Source organism: Geotrypetes seraphini, chromosome 3 (assembly GCF_902459505.1).
Source record: "Geotrypetes seraphini chromosome 3, aGeoSer1.1, whole genome shotgun sequence".
NCBI lineage: Eukaryota > Metazoa > Chordata > Amphibia > Gymnophiona > Dermophiidae > Geotrypetes > Geotrypetes seraphini.
In genome coordinates, this window is record NC_047086.1 from 402,714,214 (window position 1) to 402,739,589 (window position 25,376).

Genomic DNA, 25,376 nt, shown 5'->3' on the forward strand with positions numbered 1-25,376 from the left:
TACAAATTCTAGTGTCCAAGAGGGAAGTAGATGTGACTTTTGGTAGTTTATAGTAAACCCAAGCAGTTCTAGAAGATGAACTGTTGAGTTGATGGCATGCTGAGCTACTTGTGATGATGAAGTCTTGATGAACCAGTCGTCTAGTAGGTAAATACTTTTCTTCTTTGTGACTGTACAGTGCTGCGTACATCTGGTAGCGCTCTAGAAATAATCAATAGATTACTATAATAGTAGATACGTGAAACCCCTATGTGTGAAGGGCTGCAGCCACTACCACTAGGCATTTTGTGAAGACATAAGGAGCAGAAGCCAGCCCAAAGGGCAAACCTTGTACTGGAAGTGTTGGAGATCTATGTGGAAACAAAGATTCTTTCTGTGAGTAGACAGAATGGATATGTGAGTGTAGGCCTCTTTGAGATCTAGAGAGCAGATCCAGTCACCTTTTTGTAGCAGAGGTAGAAGGGTTCCCAGAAAGATCATGCTAAATTTCTCCTTCAGCAAGCATTTGTTTAGGTCTTGGGAGGTTTAAAATAGGGCAAAGGCCTCTGGTCTTTTTCAGTATCAGGAAATACTGAGTAAAACTGCCGGCCCCTCTCCTGCAGAGGAATAGGTTCTATTGCATTTAGCTGAATTGCTAAGAGTTCTTGGTGAAGGACAGTCCTCTGGAGGGAATTGAAGAGAGACTCTTTTGGTGAGTGATTTGAAGGTTTTTTTTAATCAAGTGGATGACATCGTCTTGTGTGACAATCTGAAGCAGCCTTTCAGCGCTATATAAGTGATAAGCAGTAGTAGTATATAGATAATATTAAATATTGAACTAAGGCCAGTACTGGGCAGACTTGCACAGTCTGTGTCTCTGTATGGCCGTTTGGTGGGAGATAGGCTGGGGAGGGCTTCAGTGGCTAGGAGGGTATAGATGGGCTGGAGTAGGTTTTAACAGAGATTTCGGCAGTAGGAACCCAAGCACAGTACCGGGTAGAGCTTGCCCAGAAATAGCTAAGAAAAAAAATTAAAAAATTTAAATTGAATCAGGTTGGGCAGACTGGATGGACCATTCGGGTCTTGATCTGCTGTCATCTACTATGTTACTATCTATACTAAGTTTACCAACCCTCTCTAATAAACAAATTATGACTCTTGAGTCTCCTGTTACAGTTTCAGAAATATTAATGGCTATTAAATCATTTCCACTTAACAAGACTCCTTTTGTACAGACCTTGCCTCTTTATTACAGATATTTTATAACATATCAACTGACCAACCTTTGTTGAGTCCAAAGTAGTAGTTATAATTAAACCAGGTATAGACTCTATAAAGGTGGCCAATTATAGTCCCATCTCTTTGATTAATTTGGATAGTAAAATTTACACTAAACTAATAGCTCTCAGAAAAATATGCGACGATTGCGGATGGTGCAAAATACAGCGGTCAGGCTAATTTGGGGGTTAAAGAAATATGACCATGTGACACCCTTTTCTCGGGTGTTGCATTGTTTGCCAGAGGAGGCGCGCGTGAAATTTAAATTCCGCTGCTTTTGTTTTAAGGTTCTATTTGGTTTGACTCCTAAATATATAAATGAACTTTTCTCTTTTACAACCAATAAACATAAAAGAAGCTCACATTTGAATTTTGCTTTTCCGCCTGTTGAAGGATGCAAACTTGAAAAACATCATCAGCATCTTCTCTCATATCAAGCAGCAGCATGGGGCAAAGACTTTTACTAAGCTACGTTAGGGCATTAACACGCGGAATAGCGCATGCTAGACGCTAATGCCAGCATTGAGCTGATGTTAGTTCTAGACACTTAAAGTGAGTTTAGCGCACGCGCTAAAAACGCTAACGCAGCTTAGTAAAAGGAGCCCTTAAATCAATTGCTCCTTTTTACCGAAATTTATGGGGAATTTAGGAAACATCTAAAAACAGATTTATTTTTGAAGTACTTAGGTAGTTAAATTTTAGACTATGTAATTATTAGATTTTTAGGGTTTTTAAGCTATTGGTTCATAACTCTCTAATCTTCTCCAACTTATTTTAAATGATAGAATTTTACGGCTTTACAGTATATAAATAAACTGTTATTATTATTATTATTATTAAATACTTTCCTCCTTACCCAATTCACCCAGATCAAAATGGCTTCATTTCTAGCCAAGCAACAACCGATAACGCTACGTAGGTTATTTTGCAATATACTCTCAATTACTCAAGTATCTAAACAACCTTTAATTGCTCTTTGGACATAGAGAAGGCGTTCAATAGGTCTGAATGGAGCAATTTCCCAAAAGAATATGCGACGTTTACAATTAATGCAAAATGCAGCGGTCAGACTAATCTTCGGGCTAAAGAAATTTGATCACGTGACACCCTACTACCGACAGTTGCATTGGCTACCGATGGAAGCAGGCGTAAAGTTTAAGTTCGCCTGCCTCTGCTTTAAAGTACTATACGGACTAGCCCCTAAATACATAACTGACCTTTTCTCCTTTTCAGCCAACAGACACAAGAGAAGCTCACATTCGAACTTCGTTTCCCCACAGTTAGAGGCTGTAAACTGAAAAAAACACCATGAACACCTTCTCTCACATCAAGCAGCATTATGGGGTAAAGACCTAGAACAATTGCTCTCGCCCACTACTTATGAGGAATTCAGGAAGCGCCTAAAAACACACCTGTTCCTGAAGTATCTAGACAGCTGACCCGTACATCTTTCTCCTCAATAATGATTTTCTTGACCTATTAATCACTTTCTTCCACCTCTCTTAAGTCCAATCAATTTGTACCTTCGTTTAATCTTTTGTAAACCGCATAGAACTTCACGGTACTGCGGCATATAAACTGTTGTTTTTATTATTATTATTATCTTTTCCAGGTATTACATCATTTTTATTTTGGCCCAATGTTCATAAACATGCTAAAGATTTTATATTTATACTCTAGTGCAAAATCTTTGGTTAATGGCATCCTGTCTGCAGCCAGAGGAACATGGCAAGGCTGTCCTCTCTCGACAGCAGCCTCATATTTCTGGTTTTAAATTTGCTCAGTCCAAATTAAACTTCCAGTCTACACAGATGATCTCTTCTTATTACATACTAACTGAATCCATTCCACATATTTTATCCTTCATGTACAAAGTAAATTGACACAAAACTGAATGCCTCCCACAGAGTCAATTAATACTCAGGATTTGATTTCCTTTCCCTTTAAATCACAAACTTCTTTTATCGTTTGGGAATCCATAACAGAAACAACTGACAATAAAAAAAGCACTCTCTTTCTAACTGGTAACCTCTTTTCCTCAGTTGATGGGGTAGACTTGAAACTACTAAAGTTACCCTAATCCCCAACATTAATTACATATGTTACCCCTTCGATTCCTCAAGCACTATTACAAAAATATTGAAGAAGGAGAAATTAGGTTCTTATCTGCTAATTTACTTTCTTTTAGCTTCTCCAGATCGGTATAGGATCTTACAAGCGGGTATATATAGATGTCGAGGTCGGGCCCAGTTGGCTCACCAACGAGGAAAAATGTGATATAAGGATAGCCTTAAACATGTCCTCGAACTTAGGCACCGAGACCAAAGGATGTTGGGTCACAGGTGCAGCAGTGCACTCCTTCGGGGGCGACCTCGAGGAAGAGTATTCCCTATATGAGGAGGCATGCTTAGTATGAGGTCTCGAAGATGCCGACGAGGCGGCACTCGCATGAGACTCAGAGGGAGGCTTCTTTGCCGGCACACCTGAGGAGGAAAGAGGAGACTTACCCTAGGCTGGAGTAGCAGGAGGAGCTGATGCTGGAGCCTTGGAGGTCGAGGGGGACTTCGAGGCTGAAGCACCCAACACTGTTGCTGAGGCTGAGCTCGAGGCCATTCCCTCAGGATCCATCGGGCCAAAAAGTTGAAGAATCTTGGCCACCCTCTGACAAAGAGCCCGCGGTTGCAAAGTCACACAACGCGGACACGACTCAGTGCGGTGCTCCGCACCCAGGCACTCCACACACCAACGATAAGGATCGGTGATAGAGATAACCCGGTTGCACTTAGTGCAGTTCTTGAACCCGGTGCAAGGCTGGGACATAAGAAAAAACACGGCTGCAGCCCCGGAGACCTGGTCAAAAAGATACGAAAGAAAATAAGAAAAAACAAAGACGCAAGCACAGCGACTCAAATGAAAAGAATAAAGAAAGCCGCGGTGCAAGAGGGACGAGATCGCGCGCAGCAAGGGAGCAGTGCTTCTGGCTCCGCGGAAAACAGAACTGAGGCCACGCTGAGGAGACGCATGCCCTAGGTCAGGCAGGAGGGGCACTCATGCATGCGCGGTCCATTCACAAGCTTGAAGGTCTTCAAGCAAGTCTGCTTGTGAAAATGTCCGCTAGGGGGCTCCGTCGGTGATGTCACCCACATGTAGAGAATATGCTGCCTGCTTGTCCTGGGATAACCTGTCATTAAAACAACTCACTTTTAGCTTGGCTTTGGAAAATATATCTATGGTGACTGTCATCTCTACAAAACAGACTTTCTCAAAGGCACAAGTATAGTGTTGCATGTCTAATTGAAAAGGTGAATCCCAAAACTGAAGTCCTTTTTTTTAATCTGTTAGCAAAGGTAGTCTGTTTATAAAAATCTCTCCCTGCTTCCCCGATGAAGCGCAGAGTCGACCAACTCTCGTCACCCAACGTCAATTCTAGCATTGGAGAGGAAGTTCCGGGCCAGCCAGGCAGCGATTGGCTGGCCCAGAACTTCCTTTCCGAAGTCAGAATTGACATCGGGTGGCGAGAGTTGGTCGGCCCTGCACTTCTGCGGGGAAGCAGGGAGAACTCCCGGCGGTCTGTTCCCGGATGGTGGTGGTGGCAGCCTATTTCCCAATGGCGGTGGCTTGGGGGGGGCAGTGAGGAAGGGAAGCAGGTTGGGCACGAGCCGCACTCAAGTAGCTAAAGAGCTGCATGCGGCTCGCGAGCTGCAGTTTTGTTTCAGTCTCCACCTGCTGGTCATGATGAGATATATACCCGCTTGTAAGAGCCTATACCAGTCTAGAGAGTGCTTAAGAACTGCTGTTTCAATTTCTATGGAGTAACAAAACCCCCAGAATCACCTCTAAAATACTTGAACTCCCCAAAGATAAAGGAGGGTTAATTACCACTATTCTTTGGGATTCAAAAAGCTAATTTCATCTCAATTCCATGAGAATAGTTCATTTCATGCAATCAAGAATAGATGTCTTCTGGGGTCAGGTGAGATGTGAGGTTTGTATTCTCAGCTCCAGTCAGGATCTCTTCCCACACCATATCGAAGGGGCAACTTACTGCAGAAGTTTCCTTTTCTTTTATGGGAAGGCGAGATGCCAAAATTATTAACACAAAATGTAGCCCCTAGTTCATTGTACATGCAGTAAGTTCCCTTAGATGCCACAGCCCATTCTTACCTCAATAAAATACTCCGAGCAGATGATACACTGCAGCTCATTCTCTAGCACATCATTCATCTGACTAAGGAACTCCTCCTTCTGTGCTCTCACTTTCTCCTTTTCCTCCTGCAGACAGAAGATGGGCAATCAGGCATAGAAAGCTCTCTGCAGGTTTGGAAGTATGGAAGATGAAGAGAAACCTGCTGAAGAACCAAACTGCTAGCATCTGGCGGCAGCCCAAGAAAACAGCTGAATAAATGTCATGCCTGTTCTCCGCCTGAACCATAAGTACAATACTACAACTCAAGCTATGAAAAGATAATTTTCTAGATACACTGCAAGCTGGCTGTGCAAGCAATTCTCTAAATGGACTGAATCAGATATGGAAAAAGGAGACTTTAGGCCCTTGACCTCTACATATAAGTGAATGGCCATAAGCAAAGGTTATAAAATGCCTCCTGTACTATAAATACCCTCTGCTCTGTAAAGCCTTTCTGCTTAAGAAAAATAAGAAACACTTTCCCTTCTGTACTGTGAAATGCTTTCCAGCTCAAAAATGAAAGTTCAGATAAATAAAAAATGCACTTTAACCCTTTTTTAAATTATCTCCCTAATTCCTTAATACATATGAAAATTAATTGCCCGTGTCACTTAGTCTTCCAGGCTATGAACAGAATGTGTACAGGAGAGCTGTAAAAAAATGTGAACGACTAGAAGAGCAATTTTTCAGTCAACAACTCAAATTCAGTTTGAATCCTAAAATGACACATGCGGACAGAGGAAAAGTTGGTAGAAAACTGGAATGCTCTTCTGGAGGCTGTTATAGGGGAAAACACCCTGCAGGGATTCAAGACAAAGTTACACATGCGTACGCAGGTAAGGCTAGACTCAGTTAGGGCGCTGGTCTCTGACCTAAGGGCCGTCGCGGGAGCAGACTGCTGGTCTGATCCAGCAGCGGCAATTCTTATGTTCTAGCTGTGAAGGATATCCAGTGGCAAATCAAATAACTTATTTCAGGTCCTTTCACAGTGAAAGCATGAACACTCAAGTTTACTAAAATGTGCCTTGTAGCTAAATAAAGCATTCTGAGCTCCTAAAAATTCCATTTGCTGTACAAGGCAGACATGGGCAACTCCGGTCCTCGAGGGCCGGAATCCAATCGGGTTTTCAGGATTGCCCCAATGAATATGCATGAGATCTATTTGCATACACTGCTTTCAATGCACATTCACTGGGGAAATCCTGAAAACCCAACTGGATTCCGGCCCTCGAGGACTGGAGTTGCCCATGTCTGACTTAGTGCATATTCTGCTATGGTCTTGCCATGCCCTAGTAAGTGGAACCACCATTTCAGCCATTGTGCTGTGTGTGGCTTTCTTCAGAGTATGCTATGAGGTCTGCACTTAGTCTTTATATATTGTGGTTTCTCAAACCTGATTGGCTGGGGTTTGAGGTGGGTGGTTTCCTCAGAAAGGAAAGAAGGTTTTGACAGGAAAGTTCAGCAGTCACAAATTTGAATTTTGGAGGGAAATTTCATTGGACAACTGCAGCAATCATGACACCAGCCACGGAAGCCTAAGAGAACATATCCTGCTATCTTAAAACACAATGTAATCAAAAGCTATGATTACAGCCACTAGGTGTGACTAGCTCCATATGCATGACTGGGATTGTGCTCTGTAGCACTCATTTCTGCTTAGGTACACCTGCCAATTCATACTCTATCGATAGTTTGAGTCAGTATAACCAGTTCAAAGGTAAATGACTGCTACTTTGAAATATAGTACCTTAGTCTCCTGGAGCTCTTTATTCTTGGCCTTAATGATCTGTTCAAAGTCCTTCTTGCTCTGATTTAGCTCTTCCATTAACAGCATATGCTGCAAGATTAAAAGAAAGGTCTTCAAAGTTAGATTAGCACAGAAGAGATATTTATAAATACAAATCAGAATTATTCCTGATAGCTACAGGAGCCAAAGGAAGGGATTTTAAACAGAAAATGTTGGAGTCTCTCAATGTCAGCACTGTGTCAAAAGCATGGGCTCACTTTTGGATGATTTTCTTGAATGCAGGTTATTCAAAGAGATTCTAGAAGGCATATCTAACTTTTTCTTATCCACAGTCTGCAAGGTGAAACAAAATCCTTAAAATTAAAATTGTTCTAGACTACATTAAGGGGTCCTTTTATCAAGCTGCGGTAGGGGTTTAACACACGTAATACCGCGCGTTAAACCGCCTGCCGCGTTAGCCGCTAATGCCTGCATTAAGTAGGCGTTAGTTTTTTAGCTGGCCGCGGGGGTTAGCACGTGATTAAATGTCCGACGCGCTAATCCCGCTAGTGCGGCTTGATAAAAGGACCCCTAAAAGCACGGAAAGCTATAAAGATGAAGGGACATTTACTGGACATCTCATTCTGGACAGTCCTTATGATTAATTATTTAAAACTGGAATATACAGTATAGACAACCCATTTAAAAAGATGACAAAAACATGGCACAATGCTGTTGCTGTGTCAGTCCACTGGAATACTCGAATATATTTTCAGATAAATATAACATAATTAAAAAAAAAGTGGAAAAATGACAGCAGGCATGGTTAAAAAGTGAGCTAAAAAGAACATCCTTTAGAAAATATAGGGATCCAAATGAAAATAATAGCATATAGAATAAGGAATGGCAAGTCAAACGCAATGCATCGATAAAGAAGGCCAAAAGACTTTGAAAAAGAAATTGTCTTGGAGCAAAAACAAAGAATAACAACAATTTTAGGTATATTAGAAGTAAGAAGCCGGTAGACTGCTAGATGACTAAGGCCACAGTGGAGAGAATTAATTATTTGCTTCAGTTTTCACCAAGGAAGAAGTTGGGGAGATACCAGTGCCAGAAATGGTATTCAATGTTGATGAGACAGACACAAACATTTCTATAAACATGGAATATGTAATGGTCCAACTCTCTCCCTCCCTACCCCCAGGTCCAACTCTGTCTTTTCCCCCATCCCAGGTCCAACTCACTCACTCTCTTCCTCCCCCTACCCCCAAGTTCTTTCTCCCCTCTACCCCCAGGTGCAACTCTCTCTTTTCCCCTACCCCCAGGTTCAACTCTCTCTCTCCCTACCCTCTGGTCCACCTTGGATCAGGTAAGTATCATTGGTCTAGTCCGGCACTGGAGGTTCTGTGGTCAACAGCTGCTCTCTGCCAAGGTGCCTGTCCTGGACTACCTTGGACTATATAGCTATAGTCCTTAAGGGGCAGGGAATGGTTGTTGGGTGGGAAGCAGGGTGCATGGCCTACTGGGCCACCTGCGATTATTTATTTATAGAGTTTTTTATTAACAGATTACAAACAGGCCAAGTAACAGCAACAAGAATACTATTGTATAACATCTTAACACATATTAAACAGGATGTTACCCAGTATTTAATAAGCATTGTCCTCCAAAGAAAGAACTTAATGTACTTCTGTTTTTAATGTTTTAACTTATATGTAATATGTCATATGTTCATTACTGCATATATTTGAATATAAACCCATCCAAATATAAACTGAGATACCATTTTAGGGGAAAAATGGTAAGTCGAATAAAAACCAAGGGCTTTTATTCTATCATTCCTCCCCTTCCTTGTGGTCTCCTATCACCCTTCCTCTCTGGGGGTAGTGGGAGGGAAGAGAGAGTTGGACCTGGGGTTTGGGGGGGGAGAGTTGGACCTAGGGGTAAGGGGAGATAGAGAGAGTTGGACCTGAGGGGGGGAGAAGAGAGAGAGTTAGACATGGGGTGGGGGGGGGGCATCAGGGACCTTGGGTAATCTGAAGTTTTATGCTTTACCTCAGATGACCCTTTTGCTCCTGCTCTGCATTTTTACTAAAGACCTGAGCTGGAATAAAGATTCAGTGTTATAAAGGGAAAGACATGAAAGATTTTAGCATCGTTTTCCCCTCCACCCTTGGAGGACAATTCTGTATGCAGCATTTTCAGGCACTAAACATCATTTCTTACTACATTGGGAAAACAATTAGGAAAATCAGGCATAAACCATGAAGCTGAAGGACAGCTCAAATGACTTAATTGGGAGCCATGTTTACCCTGCACAGTTTTAACTTATGTCACGATACCTCAGAAAAACCAACTGATTAAAAATGAAAATGGGGGCTCCTTGACCATCTTCTGGAAAAAATGATGTCTTACCTGATAATTTTATTTTCCTTAGTCACAGCAGAGAACCAAACTGAGTTCTGTCTTATAGGATGGTAAGCTCCCTGGTCAGTCAGAACTTCTCAAAACAAAGCAGAAGGGCAACAATTGAGCCCAAATAGGCATTGAACACCCTGCTCACAGTTCAGAAACAGAAGGCTAACAATCAGTCCAACATCAAGCAGCCAGATGGCCCACCACCTATGAACAAAAAGAGAAAGTAAGTCAGTCAGAAAGGATGGGACTCTGGATTCATCTGCTGTGACCAAAGGAAAGACAATTATCAGGTAAGACTTGATTTTTCCTTACTTGTCATCAGCAGCAGATGAATCTAAAGAGGAGTGGGATGTAGCAAAACAGGACAGGGCAAAAAAAAAAGAATTCTGAAAAGACCAAGCCACTAAGTCAGGCCGCCCTCTAAGGAAATCGATGAACAGTCCCACAGGGGACCAAAGACCAAGCCACCAGGCCAGGTGGCTCCTCGAGGAAACAGAGGCCCATCTGAAACCAGTCCACCCCCTCACCCGAGAAGAGACTAAAGACTGGCATACAAGAGAGCCAAAGGCCAACCAAAAAAAGGGCACGCCATATGAATCAACCGAGTCCTTTGCACCAACAAAGAGGAAAGCAGGTGCACTGCGTCCAAAGCCACCAACCATGCACCCAACATGCGGGAGCGTCTGGTTTAAGTTAAAATTGTTGTATAGAATGAAACATTTCTTAGAGAGAAATTATTTACAGGTTATTGTCCAGTCTCTTGTACTTTCTTCCATGGATTACTGTAATTGCTTGTTATGTATTCCTGCTAAACAGATGAAACGACTGCAAATTATGCAGAATGTTGCAGCTAAATTAGTTTTAAGGGGAAACGGATGTGATCATGCTACTCCGTTGTTACAAGAACTACACTGGCTGCCAATTGCAGCAAGAATAGATTTTAAAAGTTTGATTTTGATTTTTTAGATTTTATATGGGTTATGTCTTAATTATTTGACAGACTTGATAATTGTATGCAAATCAACAGATTTGCATTCCTCAGGTTTGCAATAACATCCATTAAAGATTGTAGATTATTCTCCTCTGGAAACTGCTTCTGGGTAGAGCTGCAGAACTATGGGACATTTTACCCAATGAAATCAGAAATCTATCCAACATTGGGTTATTTAGAAAAGACAGTAAAGACATGGTTATTTCAGAAGTACCTTGATTGACATTATAAATGTATATTATCTGCTGATAGTTATTTTAGATGTACTTTGATTAAGATTGATGTTAATGACATTTTAAATGTATACTTCATGTTGATGGCATACTTTGTTATAAGAAAATGTTAGATGTTATATATTTTAACTTGTAAACCACTTGGAACTTTATGGTTAAGCGGGCTATAAATGTGGAATTAAACTAAATTCAGGTACATAGCATCCAAAGACAGAGAAGCCACCAACCCTATGCCAGAGATGGGGCCACACCCAACAGCCAGAGGTGCAGCTATACTTAACAGAGATTGAAATGTGTTTGACGTGCAGAAATGTAGCTGCATTGACAACCCAATGTGGAAAGTATACAACAGACACAGCAGCAGACATGTCTTGGGGTCAAGGAAAGGACCCATTAATGTCCAACACAGATTCAATCTCAGGACTTATAGAGATGGAGTGAATCCCATGCAAGCTAGTGATTACCATCTGAGTGAACGTGTGCTACAGTCAGTGAGGCAACCATGCCTCATGGCAATTAAAAGGCTCCAAAAAATACCATATATAATGGAAGCAATATCAGCTCCTCCATGAGAGGACAGGTACCCCACACAAGAGGACCATCACATGATCCGTGGACCTCTCATAGAGCCAGAGCCAACAAAGAGCCTCCACAGTGGCACAATAAGCCGCCCCTGCCCAGGACTATCAACCAGACTAAAAAGTAATGACAGAGACACTAGCAGTGACCATCCAGGAAACAAATTTCCCTAAGGCAGAGGAAAAACAAAAAAAGCCTCATCAACCAAGGTCCCACCAACATTATAAACTCTGCATTGACAAGAGACACCCATAAAGGCAGAGGGGACTGAAGCCCCCTAGAGACCAAAAGTTGCAGAAAGACAGGCCAGTGCATCAAATCACCCAGTTGCAGACAAAATGGTCATTGCAGAGAGATGGAGGCCACCGGCAGAGCCAAAGGCAGTACTACAAAAGCCCACCACTTCCATAAGGCCCTGAACAATGGAACTGTGAAGCCCCACAGATCAAAGGAAAAATAGGAGACCACCCAACTCCCTAGAAAGCACACCAAACTGCTGGCTCATAAATCTGCAGTCAACTTCCTGTTAACCAGCCTTGCCCCTGGGAACAAGAGGCTGCTGCCATGTAGAAAGGGAAAGATCTGAAGCAAGAAATGAACTCCATCCACCACTAGAGATTAGAAAAAGAGCCAAGGGACAAAGATCCCAGAAAGCCACAATGATAGAACATGGACATACCAGAGATACAAGAGCTGCCCGACATGAAGGAGCGAGAGCAGCACTCGGGAACAAGAGCACCACCACAGCAGCATCAGAAACATTACCGAAGACATGAGAGTGCCATCAGAACAGCAACACCCGAGATATGAGAGAGAAGGATCTGAACCAGGAGAATGCAGCCAGAGCAGCACCTGAGACACGAGAAAGCTGTTAAGAAGCATTGGCAATATGTGGAGACTCCCTAGTACCTGCCATTGTGCTCATTTCTTTTTGGGGGGGTTTCTAAGCTAAGGCATACTCACAAATGTATAGGATCTCCTTAGCATGCCATAATACACTAGCTGAATAAAGCACCACACATGCAAGAGAGTCCCCACTCCCACTTAATGAAGCAGTAGAACTGCTCTTTCTTTTTTTTTTTTTTTTTTGTAGAGGGAGAAGGATGCAACATGAGATGGGGAAATTGAGAGGCACCACTGGATCTGGCACCACTAGATGTTCCCCTAGCATAGACAGACATCTAGCCTAAATGCCCCCAGTCTAACTGAACTAGTAAACCCAAAACAAAGAAGAAACCAGGAACTTTGGAGAAACAATCCAGCCACCTGCTGAAGACAGAGAATACTGGCTAACCAGTGAGCTTAGCATCCTATAAGACAGAGCTCAGTTTGTTCTCTCTATCTCCACCTGCTGGTAGATCGTCATAACCCACTTGTCTCTGGATTCATCTGCTGCTGATGACAAGGAATTGCTAATCAGTAGCTCCAATGTGGCTTGTATCATTAACTGATAGATCAGCACTTGTCAAAGGTGCCAACAGCAAAACTGATGGGACAGTAATGCACTGAGATCAAATACTGTACCTCCCGCAGAGCCTGTGCCAGTTGCTCCTTCAGATTCTCCTCACCACTTGGCCATCTTCCATCCTGGAGAAAAACAATGCACCATCATGTTAGCAAGAAAGAATGGACAGCATGCAACAATACTCAGTTTTTGATTGTCTACAATTCTTTTGATTGGGGAAAAAACCCACCCTGGGCACCCAATTGTGTCTTTGAGGGGTACAATTTTGGAACTATTGTCACGATTTGTGGATTATTAATTTTTTTCTTTAAAATTATTTATAACCCGCTTATCCACAAATCTAAGCGAGGAACAAAATCACATACAAAATCACAAATTGATTTTTTAAGCCATTAGTCAAACCAAATCTCTTGTATGAGACGTTACACATTTCTTGCACATCTTCTAGGAGTTACACAACATTCCACAACAAACTGCCTTAGACATTGTGAACATCCTACACAAGAGATCTATGCCAATTAGAGTACTTGTACTAGAATATTTGTAATGCAGTTGTCTCCGTTGATATTGTCCCATAATCAAAGCTAACAAAAAGTGCATAACAATATACATACATATATATATAAATAATCATAAGCACTTATGATCAATCAGTAACAATATAGAAAGAATAAACACCCTCTCCCTTCCAACATTTTCAAACAGGGAATAAAACCAAACAAAAGAGATACCCCCTTCCCCCCTCCCCATAATTATTTTTCATTTGGTGGTCATTTATTTCTGCAGACTCAGGGGGTAGATATAGGCATAGCCCCTACTGTCACCAATTTATATGTCTGTCTCTAACCCGAAGCTCCAAATGTAATCTTATCACCACTAGTAGTATCCAATATCTCACTATGAGGAGACCTCAGCCCCACCACTCCATCGCTGTAGATCATTCAAAAGCGGGAAGAATCACGTGGTGCCTTTCATCATTGGTCCCAACATGTAAATATAGCTTTGTTGTTTAGGTCATTTATAGAGTATAAATAGCATGAAATAGTATAACAAAATATACTTGTATTGATAAATATTAATATAAAGCACTTAGCTCAGCCTTAGAATGGGAGTTGTGCCCCAACATGTTTCGCACACTTAGTGCTTTGTCAAGGGGCTCCCGGGGCTGTATCTGTCATCCGACTCCCAAAGTTATGTGAAAGGAGCCTTATTTATAGGTAGCGCTCAATGAAACATTTCAATGAAACATAATTTATGTTTCTTGAAATGAGACTTTATGTTACATAAAGTGTAACTAAAATTACATAACTTTGGGTTTGAACCCACAACCTCAGGGTGCTGAGGCTGTAGCTTTAACCACTGTGCCACATCTCCCCTTGGTTTCGTGTGGCAGAGGCCCTTTATCACTGTATAACCTGCATTTTTGTCGTAGCGGGGACAGTGAGTTTTGGTGTCGGGTGGGAAGGGTTGGATATGAGGGGGGGGGAATTAGGGGATGTTGTATAAGGCATGAAAGCAGCATTCTAGGCCCCTGTACTTGACAAGGCCTTTGCTTACCTCTTCCTGCTGCTGCTCCTGGTCCTCTTCCTCATGGAAAGTCCTCTCCAGTTGCCTCACCCGTAGCAATTGCTCCTCTTGCTCTGCTCGCAGCTGTTCTTGTAGTTTCTGTAGTTCCTGCTCCAGGGCCGTCACCTGTGTGCTCTTCTTGCTTTGCTGCTTGATGCTCAGGATTGCGGTTTGCTTCTCCTGTACCAGTTGATTCAGTCTCTTAATCTCCAGCATGGTCTCACGCATTTTGACCAGCTCCCTTGTGCTAAGAGACTGTGTCTGGCTGCGCACTGCTTGGCTTTCTGAGTCAGACACAAGTTCCCTGCAATCCTGGGTGCAGCTCTCAAAGACCGTCCTCTCCCTGCTTGGCCCTGCAGATGGCAACTTAGGATCCATTTTCTCTGTTGCTTGTTTAGCCAACTGTGCCTTGCATGAAGACTTGTTGGCCTTCTCATTATCCAAGGAAAAGCGATGAACTTTGGATTTGGAATAAGAGGGACCCTCAGCTCCAGATGCATCCGAATCTTCCATGCTGAATTTCCGCTTTGCTCTTGGGCCTTTCACTTTGTCTGATGACTGTATACTCAGAAATGGACAGATCACCTCCAGTTCTTTATGAATCAGCTCATACTCATACTCTGCTTTCTCCGAGTCTTCCAATGGCACTCCAAGCTGAATGAAGTCCCCTTCCATGACAGGGTATTCTTTCAAAGACTCTAATCGCTCCTTGTTCAGCCATACTCCGTTAAGACTCTGGTAAAGGGAAAGAGAGAGAAAGAGTGCTCTGAGTTTACAAGCAAATATGGAAAATATATCCAAGAGGAAAAAATGGAAGGTAAACTTCTTATCTGTAAAATAATTGTATGAGTTCAATGGAAAATTGAGGGCTATAACCAACTCTGAAAACAAACAGCTTTCACAAAAGAGTTTTTTTAAAAAACACTGTATATGAGGTTATGGACTAAAAGAAAGTGTTAATAATGGAGGAAGATACTGCCATGATAATGGGCCCAATATTATTACCTACATGATTTATTTATTTAAGCAACTTATATTTCACCTGAATACGATAAAGCATTCATAGAATCAACACAAATATTACATACAAAACTATATAATAACTGTACTACTATATACCCAGAATTAATACTGCTTATTTTGCTTAACCAGGAGGAAAAGCAAGGAGACCCCCGAAAGGGTCCCCCCAAGCTCAGCCCGGTACCAGAGATGGGGACCAGAAGGCCACTAAACAAATTCCAACAGCCCAACACTAAACCATGGAAGAGTGCAACAGCTTACCACCACCTGCTGGACACACAGCAGACTGAGTGTATTAGGGACTGCACAGCCCACTTGTACTACTGCCAAAAGTGTATGTCTCAGTCTCCACCTGCTGGTCGTGGTAAGCTGTGCCGGTCTGGAGAGACACTAAAGAATGTGTAGTTTCACATCCTCATACATCTGCCCTATTTGGAACAAGCTTCTGGCTCCTACTGGCAATACACTAAATTAGTTGTTATTGGTGTAAAAGTGATAATCCCTCTCTACAGCTCAGTGGCATAGTAAAGGGAAGAGACAGACCCCCCCCCCCAACGCCATGCTCGTGTCCTCCTTTCCCCGCTCCCTGTACCTCTTTAAATCTTTGCCAGCGCTAGCAACTACTCTGGTCCACTGCTTGCGCTGGTCTGGCTCTGAAATCACTTCCAGTTCACGGGGCCAGGAAGTGACATCAGAGGGAAAGCTAATGCTAGCACGAGCAGCAGGCCGGAGAAGCTCCTCATGCTGGTGAAGATTTAACGAGGTGGGGAGGGTGCCACCACCCAGGTGCCTCCTACCCTCGCTACGCAACTACCACAGCTATGAAGCACCAATACCACCAATGAATGGTTTGGCCTACACAAAGGGCTTGCTCCCTCTTTGAAAATTCTGTGTTGTCTTAGCATTATAACGATTGTATGGACTCCATCATCATTTGTATTTCTAGGATCTCTCTCCAAATTTAGCTTAAAGATATGTAGATAGGAGACACTGCAGCAAGCGTCTGTTATACCTTGTTATCCTTAACTGTCCACTGGCCCTCTGCATTCTGCTTGAAGGTGCAATGGTAGCGAGAAATCATGAGAGGACATAGTTTTGATATTAGCTGGTACGTCACACCAAATCCTCGGCCTATGGTCACCTAAGAGTGCAGAAAAAAAATTGTCAGCAGGGTTCAGTTAATTTAAAATCCAATCTATTCGAGGCTCTATTATAACATTCTGCCTAACATCTCTTATATGGTATGGGACCTGAAGGTTTATTAAGATATTTATCCTTTCCACTAAATAGGATTGCTTCTCGTTTCCAACATTCTTTGAAGCTCAGTTATTTAACAAGTAAATATATTCATTTGAAGCTCTTGATGAGTAAATCTTCGAATATGTAAGAACCAAACTTTGGAATGATCTTTGTACTAAATTAAGGAAAGTTTCTTCATATTATATGTTTTGACAAATTTTTTAAACTAATTATTTTAATAGATTTATTGTAAATTTGCTGAGAAATTTGATATATTATTTTTAAATATTTTTATTCACCTAGAATTTGTTTAGAAATTAAAACGGGCTATAAATGTTATATATATATACTAGTATTTTAGCCCGTTACATTAACGGGTGCTAGAATATATGTCTGTCTGTCTTTATTTCTGTCTTTCTCTCCCTCCCGCTGTCTTTCTTTCTGTCTGTCTCTGTCCCTGGACCCCTTTGTCTGTCTGTGTTTCTGTGTATCTCCCTGCCCCTGTGTCTTTCTTCTTTTCTTTATGTCTCCCTTCCTCCCACTGTCTGTCTGTCTGTCTGTCTTTCTATCTATCTGTCTCTCTCCCTGCCTCCTATGCAGCAGCATTTCTCTCCCACCACTTCCCTGTGCAGCAGCCAAAGCAGCATTCCCTCCCCCTCCATTTCCCTCCCCCCACACCACTTCCCTGTGCAGCAGCAATAGCGTTTCTTCTACCCCCCTTTCCCTTCCCACGGTCTGTCCGGCTCCCTTAGTCCCTTATGGCCCCCCCCCCTTTCCTTCCCGTGGTCCCAACTACGAACCTGGCGATTCCAGCTGCATGTGCAGCAGTCTTCACACACTGCTTTGGGACCTTCTACTGCCCTGATTTACTCTGGCATGTCCCTGATGACATCATCAGAGATGCGGCAGAGCAAATCAGGGCAGTAGAAGGGCCTGAAGCAGCGTGTGAAGACTGCTGCACACGCTGCTGGAATCGCCAGGTTCGTAGTCAGGACCGCGGGAAGGGAAGTGGGGGCGGCAAAGGACTAAGTGAGCCGCCAGATGTCGGAAAGGGATGGGAGGGTCAGACCGGCGAAAAAACCTTTACGAGTGGGGAGCCAGCAAAGGAGTGTTTTCTGCTGTCACGAGCGTGGGGTCTGTTAAGCGCGCATGCACACTCCTGCAGCCACAGACATACGGAACACGTAGATAGGAGTGCACATGCGTGGCTAGTGTTTTATTATATAGGAGATATATGTATATATATATATATATACACACTGATTGCACTAGAAACTATTTGAAATCTATGCACAAACAGAAACAAATAGATTAAGAAGATAATTTAAATATTACAAATACAGCAACAGAAAAAGTTGAGAATGTAGAAGTGGTTTTCAATTTTCAACTGATTGCACTCTATCCAACTACAAGAGCCAATACCCCAAATTCTTTGCAATCCTGAGCCCTCAATTAATACCCACCTTATGAAATATCCTTGAAAAGAAACACACGAAGTGGAGGAGCAGCATTAGTGCTTAGTGCATTGAGCTTGGCATCTAGGGATCCCGGTTCAAATCCCAATGCTGCTCCTTGTGATCTTGGGCAGTCACCTAAACCTCAAAATCAAACTGTACTTAAAAATGATTGAGACAAATGCTTCTGGAACATCAAGTTAAATCCTCTATTAAATGGAAAAAGCCATTCTCACCAGTTTGGGAAATATATCTATATACACAAACCTTACCTCAGAAGACACGCAACCTAATTCTTAATTCATTTTGTGTTTTAACAGATATTTATTTAAAAATTTATATACCATATATTACCTACATGGTTTCCATAGTAATAAGCATAATGTTAAACAAACATACATAGTTCAGTTGTTAAAAAACAACACTTAAAAATGGTTGAAAAACATTATAAATCTTCAAATCCAGTTTGAATATAAAATTTCAACTCAAAAAAGCCTTCACAAACAGTTCAGTTTTTAACATGGATGGAGTCCCCATGCTGCCCTTCCACTAAGGGTTTGTTTTTTTCTAATTTGTTAAGTCTGTCTGATTTGTGTTGCTTTGGTGTTAAGCTGTGGGAAAGAGAGATCATGTGTAGACACAGTTGGAAGAAGGCATGTTTTGGTCAACGTCATAGGCTGCATCGCCTTAAACCATTGATCTCAACCTATGATTTTAAAACTGTTGTACAAGGGATGGTTTTGTCGAGGTTGGACTATTACAACGCACTCTGTCTTGGAGTTTCCAAGACAAGAGGAAGAGCGTTACAATCGATACAAAATGCTGCGGGTGTAGATAGGATGCCACATATGACACCAATTTTGAAGAAATGACACTGGTTACCAGGTTATTTCCGTGGTCCATCAAACTGTTTTTCGTCAAACACCGTGGTATTTTCAACACGTCATTGCGAACTATAAACCAAGCTGATCATTACGATCTGAAAATAAAAATGAACGCAGATTACTATGAAGACACCAGAGCAATGAATAGCTGATGTTAAGACGTGGAATGCTTTGGTGGGTCCGTTGCAACAATGTATTGATCGGTTTCCAAGTCGGGGGGGGGAGGGATATTTGGTCTGAATGAGACTTTGATGGAATTTTAAGTGATTTTAAAGTGTAAAATGGTTAACATAAGAACATAAGCAATGCCTCTGCTGGGTCAGACCTGAGGTCCATCGTGCCCAGCAGTCCGCTCACGCGGCAGCCCAACAGGTCTATCCCTCTATCCCCTTTTCCAGCAGGAAATTGTCCAATCCGTTCTTGAACCCCAGTACCGTACTCTGCCCTATTACGCTCTCTGGCAGCGCATTCCAGGTATCCACTTATTGTAAATTTTAAAATTGAATAAAGAATTTTTTTTTAAAAAGAAACAGCTAAAAAACCCAATTTTGTCACCACATTCTTATGACTTAACAGTCCTTTGGAAAAGAAAAAATAGTTTTCCCCTGCTGATTTTAAGACTTTAGTTTGTCATAATTATGTTTGTTTTAACTCATGTGAACCGTTTAGTTCTTAAGCAGTATAGAAAAATTTTAAAAAAATAAATACTATTCCTACTGATTATACGAGTACTACTTTTCTATAGTGCTACTAGACATATGCAGTGCTGTACATCAAACCCTAGAGGCATATCTGCTCAAAAGAGCTTACAAGCTAATCAAGACAGACAAACTGGACAAGAAAGTACATCAATACAATGTGCTCAGGTAGGGAACGATAAGACAGATATTGGTGCTAAGATGGGTTGGAGTTTGCAATTGAAAGCAGCTTCAAAGAAGTGGGTTTTGAGTCTGGATTTGAATACAGAGATGGAGCTTGACGTACCCAGTCAGGCAGTTTGTTCCAGGCAGACGGTGCAGCAAAGTAGAAGGGATGGAGTCTGGAGTTGGCCGTAGAGGAGAAGGGTACTGATGAGCAGAGTGCCCGGGAGGGGGGAGAGAGAGAAGAGATTCTGAGGCACTGCGGAGCAAGTACACTTGTAGGTCAGTAAGAGGAGTTTTAACTGTATGTGGAAATGTATAGGGAGCCAATGAAGCGACTTGAGGAGAGGATAATGTGGGCTTAGCAACATTGGCAGAATATGAGGTGTGCAGCAGAGTTATGAACAGATTGAAGGGGACAGAGATGGTTTAGTGGATTATCCACCTTAATTGACAGGAGGTATAAGAACATAGACCCTTACTTCCTGTATTTTTGGTTACAGTTCCAGGGATAATTATGTTTATTGCTTTTTCTCCCATTTTATTTGTGGAAGTAAATTTTTTTTTCGGGGGAGCAGGGGACTTATTAAACTAAAATTACTTGGACGATTCAGTGTATTGGTATGCATAATATTTTCTGTGCTACATAAATCGTGGTCTTGAGTATTTTCAAAGTTCAAAAAAACAGATTTCACATGGAAATGAGTGAGACAAAGAAATATGCAGCACCCACTTCAGATTAACCAACAAAGATACCAAAAATTCCCCCCCCAAATATAATATCATCAGCCTATGTGCTGGAATGCTGGGTCCCAGCTGTCTACCGTGTTTCCCCAAAAATAAGACAGTGTCTTATATTCATTTGGGGCCCAAAAAAGGCACTAGGTCTTATTTTCGGGGTATGGACATGACCATCTTTCCCTTCCTCTCCTTCACCCCAATTCTTCCTCTTTCCTTTCTCTCTCCCACATGTGCAGCATCTTTCCTCCCCTCCCGTCCCCCTGTGCAGCATAACCCTTGCCCAGTTTCTATCCTTCCCTCCTATCCCTTGTGTAGCATAAGGAGGTAAGAGCGGGGAAGCTGGGGGAGGCAAGAGCAGGGAAGCTGGGGGAGGCCTTTCTGGCCGACCCTCCCCCCTCAAGCAGGAGCAGCAGCGGACGGCCAGCAAGAGCTGCAGCTCCTGCTTTAGGAAGGCACGGGGGAAGGGTTGGCCATTGAATCGGGAGGCCGATTTTTTTCCCAAATTGAATCGATTCGAATCGGTGAATCGATTCAAATCATGAATCGGGCAGCACTACTTGAGAGATATGGTTGGAAAGTGATAGGTTACACACATTGGAATCCTTATGAGTGGAAATTCCATGTGTAAAGGAAAAAGGATAGCGATAAGTGTATAGGCTAGGAAGGACAGATGCAGAAATGTTATCAGACATTAGGGAGGCTAACAAGCTTGGTAACACAATAATAATGGGTGATTTCAATTACCCTGATATTGACTGGGTAAATGTATGATCAGGGCATGCTAGGGAGATAAAATTCCTTGATGAAATTCAGGACTGCTTTATGGAGCAACTGATTAAGGAATCAACAAGAGGCAAAACAACTCCAGACCTAGTCCTTAGTGGAGTGCATGATTTGATGCAGAAGGATATCAAGCCATCTCCATCTCATGTTCATTCAAAGCAGGGGGTGGAGTTGCAGTCATTTACTCAAAACACCCTGCCTGTCAAAGAGATCCCGCCCCCTTTAATTATCTTGTTCATCTTGAAAGTTGACTGGCATGAGCCACTACACATTCTGCTATTCTACTGCCCTCTGGCCCTCCCAACATATACCTGGGACTCCTGCCTACAAGCTATTGCGGATGCATCCATAGGTTTCCCTAACCATTTTCAGAGACTTTAATATTCACATCAATGACCCAAATCACTCACAAGGAAAATTCTTCTTGTCCTAACTAACAGTCCTCAATCCAAAGCAGGGATGTCAAAGTCCCTCCTCGAGGGCCGCAATCCAGTCGGGTTTTCAGGATTTCCCCAATGAATATGTGAGATCTATTAGCATACAATGAAAGCAATACATGCAGATAGATCTCATGCATATTCATTGGGGAAATCCTGAAAACCCGACTGGATTGAGGCTCTTGAGGAGGGACTTTGACACCCCTGATCTAAAGCAATGGGTCAATACACCCACTCATCATTAACGGCTGTGTCATTCATGGGAAAAACTTAAATTTGGAGAGTTAATAATGACCAAGCAAGGTGTTAAACTTATAACTGACTGCCACAGACCCATATATCAGAATTAGTGCTATCAGATGATGTGGACATATCATTGTCAACGATGACATACTGCTCAAACTATTGTGGCAAAAGTCCAACCGGGAATTCAATGGATGAAGTGTCAGCTTCAGTTGTCTCATCAGATGCGTGAACGAAGCTCGCCCGTCGATAGCAATTTGAAATCATTGATGATGAGACTTGACTCCATGCCTCCTGTACCATGTGAAGAAAGTCAAGCACCGTCATTTTTCTCGCAAGCTAAGCAGCTCAGAGGCTGGATTCCGTGCTTGCAATCAATCACTGCCATCACATATCTTAAGACGAGCTACCTGTAATGATGTTTTGAAGTTGGTGATTATCCCCTGGCCCATCAGTTGGATCAAAGAGGTCGTGTTTGGTGGCAGAAACATAAGTCTGATGTTGGTTAGTCTTAAGTCATTGCTGTGTGCTGCACAGTTATCACACAGCATAACAATGTGCCTCCTACACCTTCTCATCAGATTGTCAAGCTTCTGCAAACATTCAATCCACAGTGTCACCGTCATCCATGCTTTCATATTCAACAGGTAGGCGTTAAATGTTTTTGAAGCATCAAGGATTTCGATTCTTCCCAATCACCAGTGCCTCGAGCTTTTCACTACTGTCCATATTGCAACTAAGCAGCAATGTCAATCGTTCCTTTGGCACCTTGAAGCCAACAGTTTTGCTGCGTTTGAAAGCCAATGTTCCATTAGGGATGGCATGCCAGTACAGGCCCATCTCATCAGCGTTGAAAAAAATTGCATGGTTCATATCCACCAATAACTGATGGCAACACTTCCATGACCCATCTTTCTGCACCAAACTCATCCACATCTTGTTTTTCACCATGCTGCTTCTTAAATTTTATGCCGTTACGAACTTTCTACCTCTCTAACCATTTGTTGCTTTGAAGTCTTCTACACCAAGTTCTTCGGATAGCTGTGCTGCTTTCTCCATCAGCAGATGCCCACTGAATGGCAGTTGACGACTTGTAGTTTCAGCAAACCATCGCAGCAACACCCGTTCAATGTCTCCAGCCTTCCCAGTTCTTTTCTGTTTTCTGGTAGGATTGCTGTTATTTTGCCAGTCTTTCAATATGGCTTGCTTTTTTTTTTTTGTGAATCTGAGAAATCTAGCTAGGATGAACACTGTAATGTTTTGCAATAGAGACCTGACTCTTCCGTTGGCCAAGTCTCTTTAAGACATCAACACATTCAGCCAAAGACAAAGATTTTTCTCCATGCAACGCCATGGTGCAGTTCCGAAAGTTCGAACACCAGACCAGGCCTAGACTTCTGATCCGAAATATGTGGCTCAGTCACATGAGAACGTCATTGCTTTTAACCGGAGTGAACGTAACGTAAACGAATAGAGGTGGGACCTATAACATCAGTGAGCATAAGCGGATTGTGTGCTTATCAGAATTGCAATTAGCCAGAGTTTACGTCCATTGATTTTAATGTAAAAAAAAAAAAAAAACAGGACCATGGTGGTAGGCTGCGGATAACCAAAGAGCTTGCTTAACCGACATGCACTTAGGTGGAGTCGACTGTATGTTATAGGCTCCTGAAGCAGGCCCTATTGGCCGAAACACGTGTGTGTTGAGCCATCACACAGACTTTTATGATTATTGAATAAACTGCACACCAACATCTCTTTAAATCTCCACTGTGGTTTGTTTGTTTACCTTCCCAAAACACTGTGGCCATGGACTTTCCTGCTGACTTTTGGATCTTGAATTTCCTTGGCCTTTGAAAATCTGAGTAGCACTATTGCATGGACTGTTGTTTTGTCTCTGGATCACAGTGATGTAACCATGTTTCATCAAAACGTTGGCACCAGCTCACTGAAAGTGCTGCAAAATCAACTTGGAAGTGTCCACTCAATGTCGTTTCTCATCGGCATTCAAACAACCTGGCTGACAGCTTATGCATACCCAGCTGCTTGTGAATTATACACCCAACACGTTCCCTGGGTATCTCTAGTCTCTCAATTGTTTTAACTGAAATTTGCTGATCTGCCAAAATCAGGTCAACAATTTATGTATTTATTTGTTTTCTATCCCATCCTCCCCAAAGAGCCCAGGACGGGTTACAAGTGAACATGCACAATATACAGTTAACTGGTTACAATTTGCCATAGTTAACAATACAAGTTTTTTCTAATGCAAGTTTTCATCCTAACTTGACACATACTAGGGATCTAATACCAATATCCATAATATACAGTTTACAGGTTAAATCTGTCATAGTTACAGTGCAGATTTTTCAATATAAGTTTTTATCCTAACATGACACATACCGAGACTCTTGTATCAATATACATTTCTTTGTAATCTATTGGTTGTGGGTGGGGGAGTTAGGTGAACAAGTATGTTTTTATTGCTTTCTTAAAGTCAATGAGTCGTTCAAGGAAGCAGTTGATTCCAGTAGCTCAGTTAACCTCGTTTGAGGCCTCCCAGGCCTCGCTGCCTCTTCGGTCTCAAAATCTCCACACTGAAAGTTTGCACACCACTTCTTCACTGTGGAATATGATGGGCAGTTGTCACTCAATGTTTGTGTCATACATTCATGGATTTCCTTTGGCGTTTTCTTCAGCAATAATAGGAGCTTCATGATGGCTCGGAGTTCCACACTTGAAAATTCTATACTTTTCATTGACATGGTTCAATCAATGACCTGAAACAATGTCAAAACACAGCATTATGATTCTGCAAATTGGCTCAGAACTTTTCAGTGCCCCTTTGTAAACGGTCTACCAAAAGATGTTCCAACGTAGAAGGTGCAGCCAGGTACAAATATTTGCGGCTGTGTCAATTGCTGCTACAGGAAAACTTATGATTGAGACAGAGAAGCGGCACCTAAGGGAGTCAGAACTTCCTGGGACATGCCTACAAGAGATGGGTAGTAGGTACAACTCTGGTGTGCATGTACAGGGAACCCTAATCTTCCCCACCAAAATAGGACCCCCTCCCTGACCTCTCGGCTGCCCTAAAAACCTCAAAATCACTGGTAGGCCAGCGCCCCCCCTCAAAAAAAAATCACTGGTAGGCCAGCGAACCCCCCCCCCCCCATTATCCCTGGTGGTGTAGCAGTGTGGCCTCACCCCCCCCCCCCCAGGTGGGTGGGCCAGCTGGCAGGGCAGCAGCTAATTAACCCCTCCCCATCATTTCTAAGCCCACCTCCTCAAAAT

At 42.4% G+C, this 25,376-nt stretch overlaps 1 protein-coding gene across 4 annotated transcripts in view; it reads right to left on the bottom strand.

Annotated features, from left to right (window-relative positions):
• RNF8 (ring finger protein 8) overlaps positions 1–25,376 on the bottom strand; it is a 46,722-nt gene that overhangs the window by 21,059 nt on the left and 287 nt on the right. For all 4 annotated transcript variants that reach the window (XR_004538984.1, XM_033939993.1, XM_033939991.1 and 1 more), the window contains exons 2-6: positions 16,454–16,582; positions 14,413–15,156; positions 12,915–12,977; positions 7,191–7,280; positions 5,422–5,529 (exon numbers count right to left, since the gene is read on the bottom strand). Coding sequence is in view for 3 of the 4 variants with exons in the window: in XM_033939993.1 (XP_033795884.1) it covers positions 5,422–5,529; positions 7,191–7,280; positions 12,915–12,977; positions 14,413–15,156; positions 16,454–16,582 (1,134 nt within the window). In the remaining variant the exon portion in view is untranslated. The remainder of the gene's footprint in view (positions 1–5,421; positions 5,530–7,190; positions 7,281–12,914; positions 12,978–14,412; positions 15,157–16,453; positions 16,583–25,376) is intronic.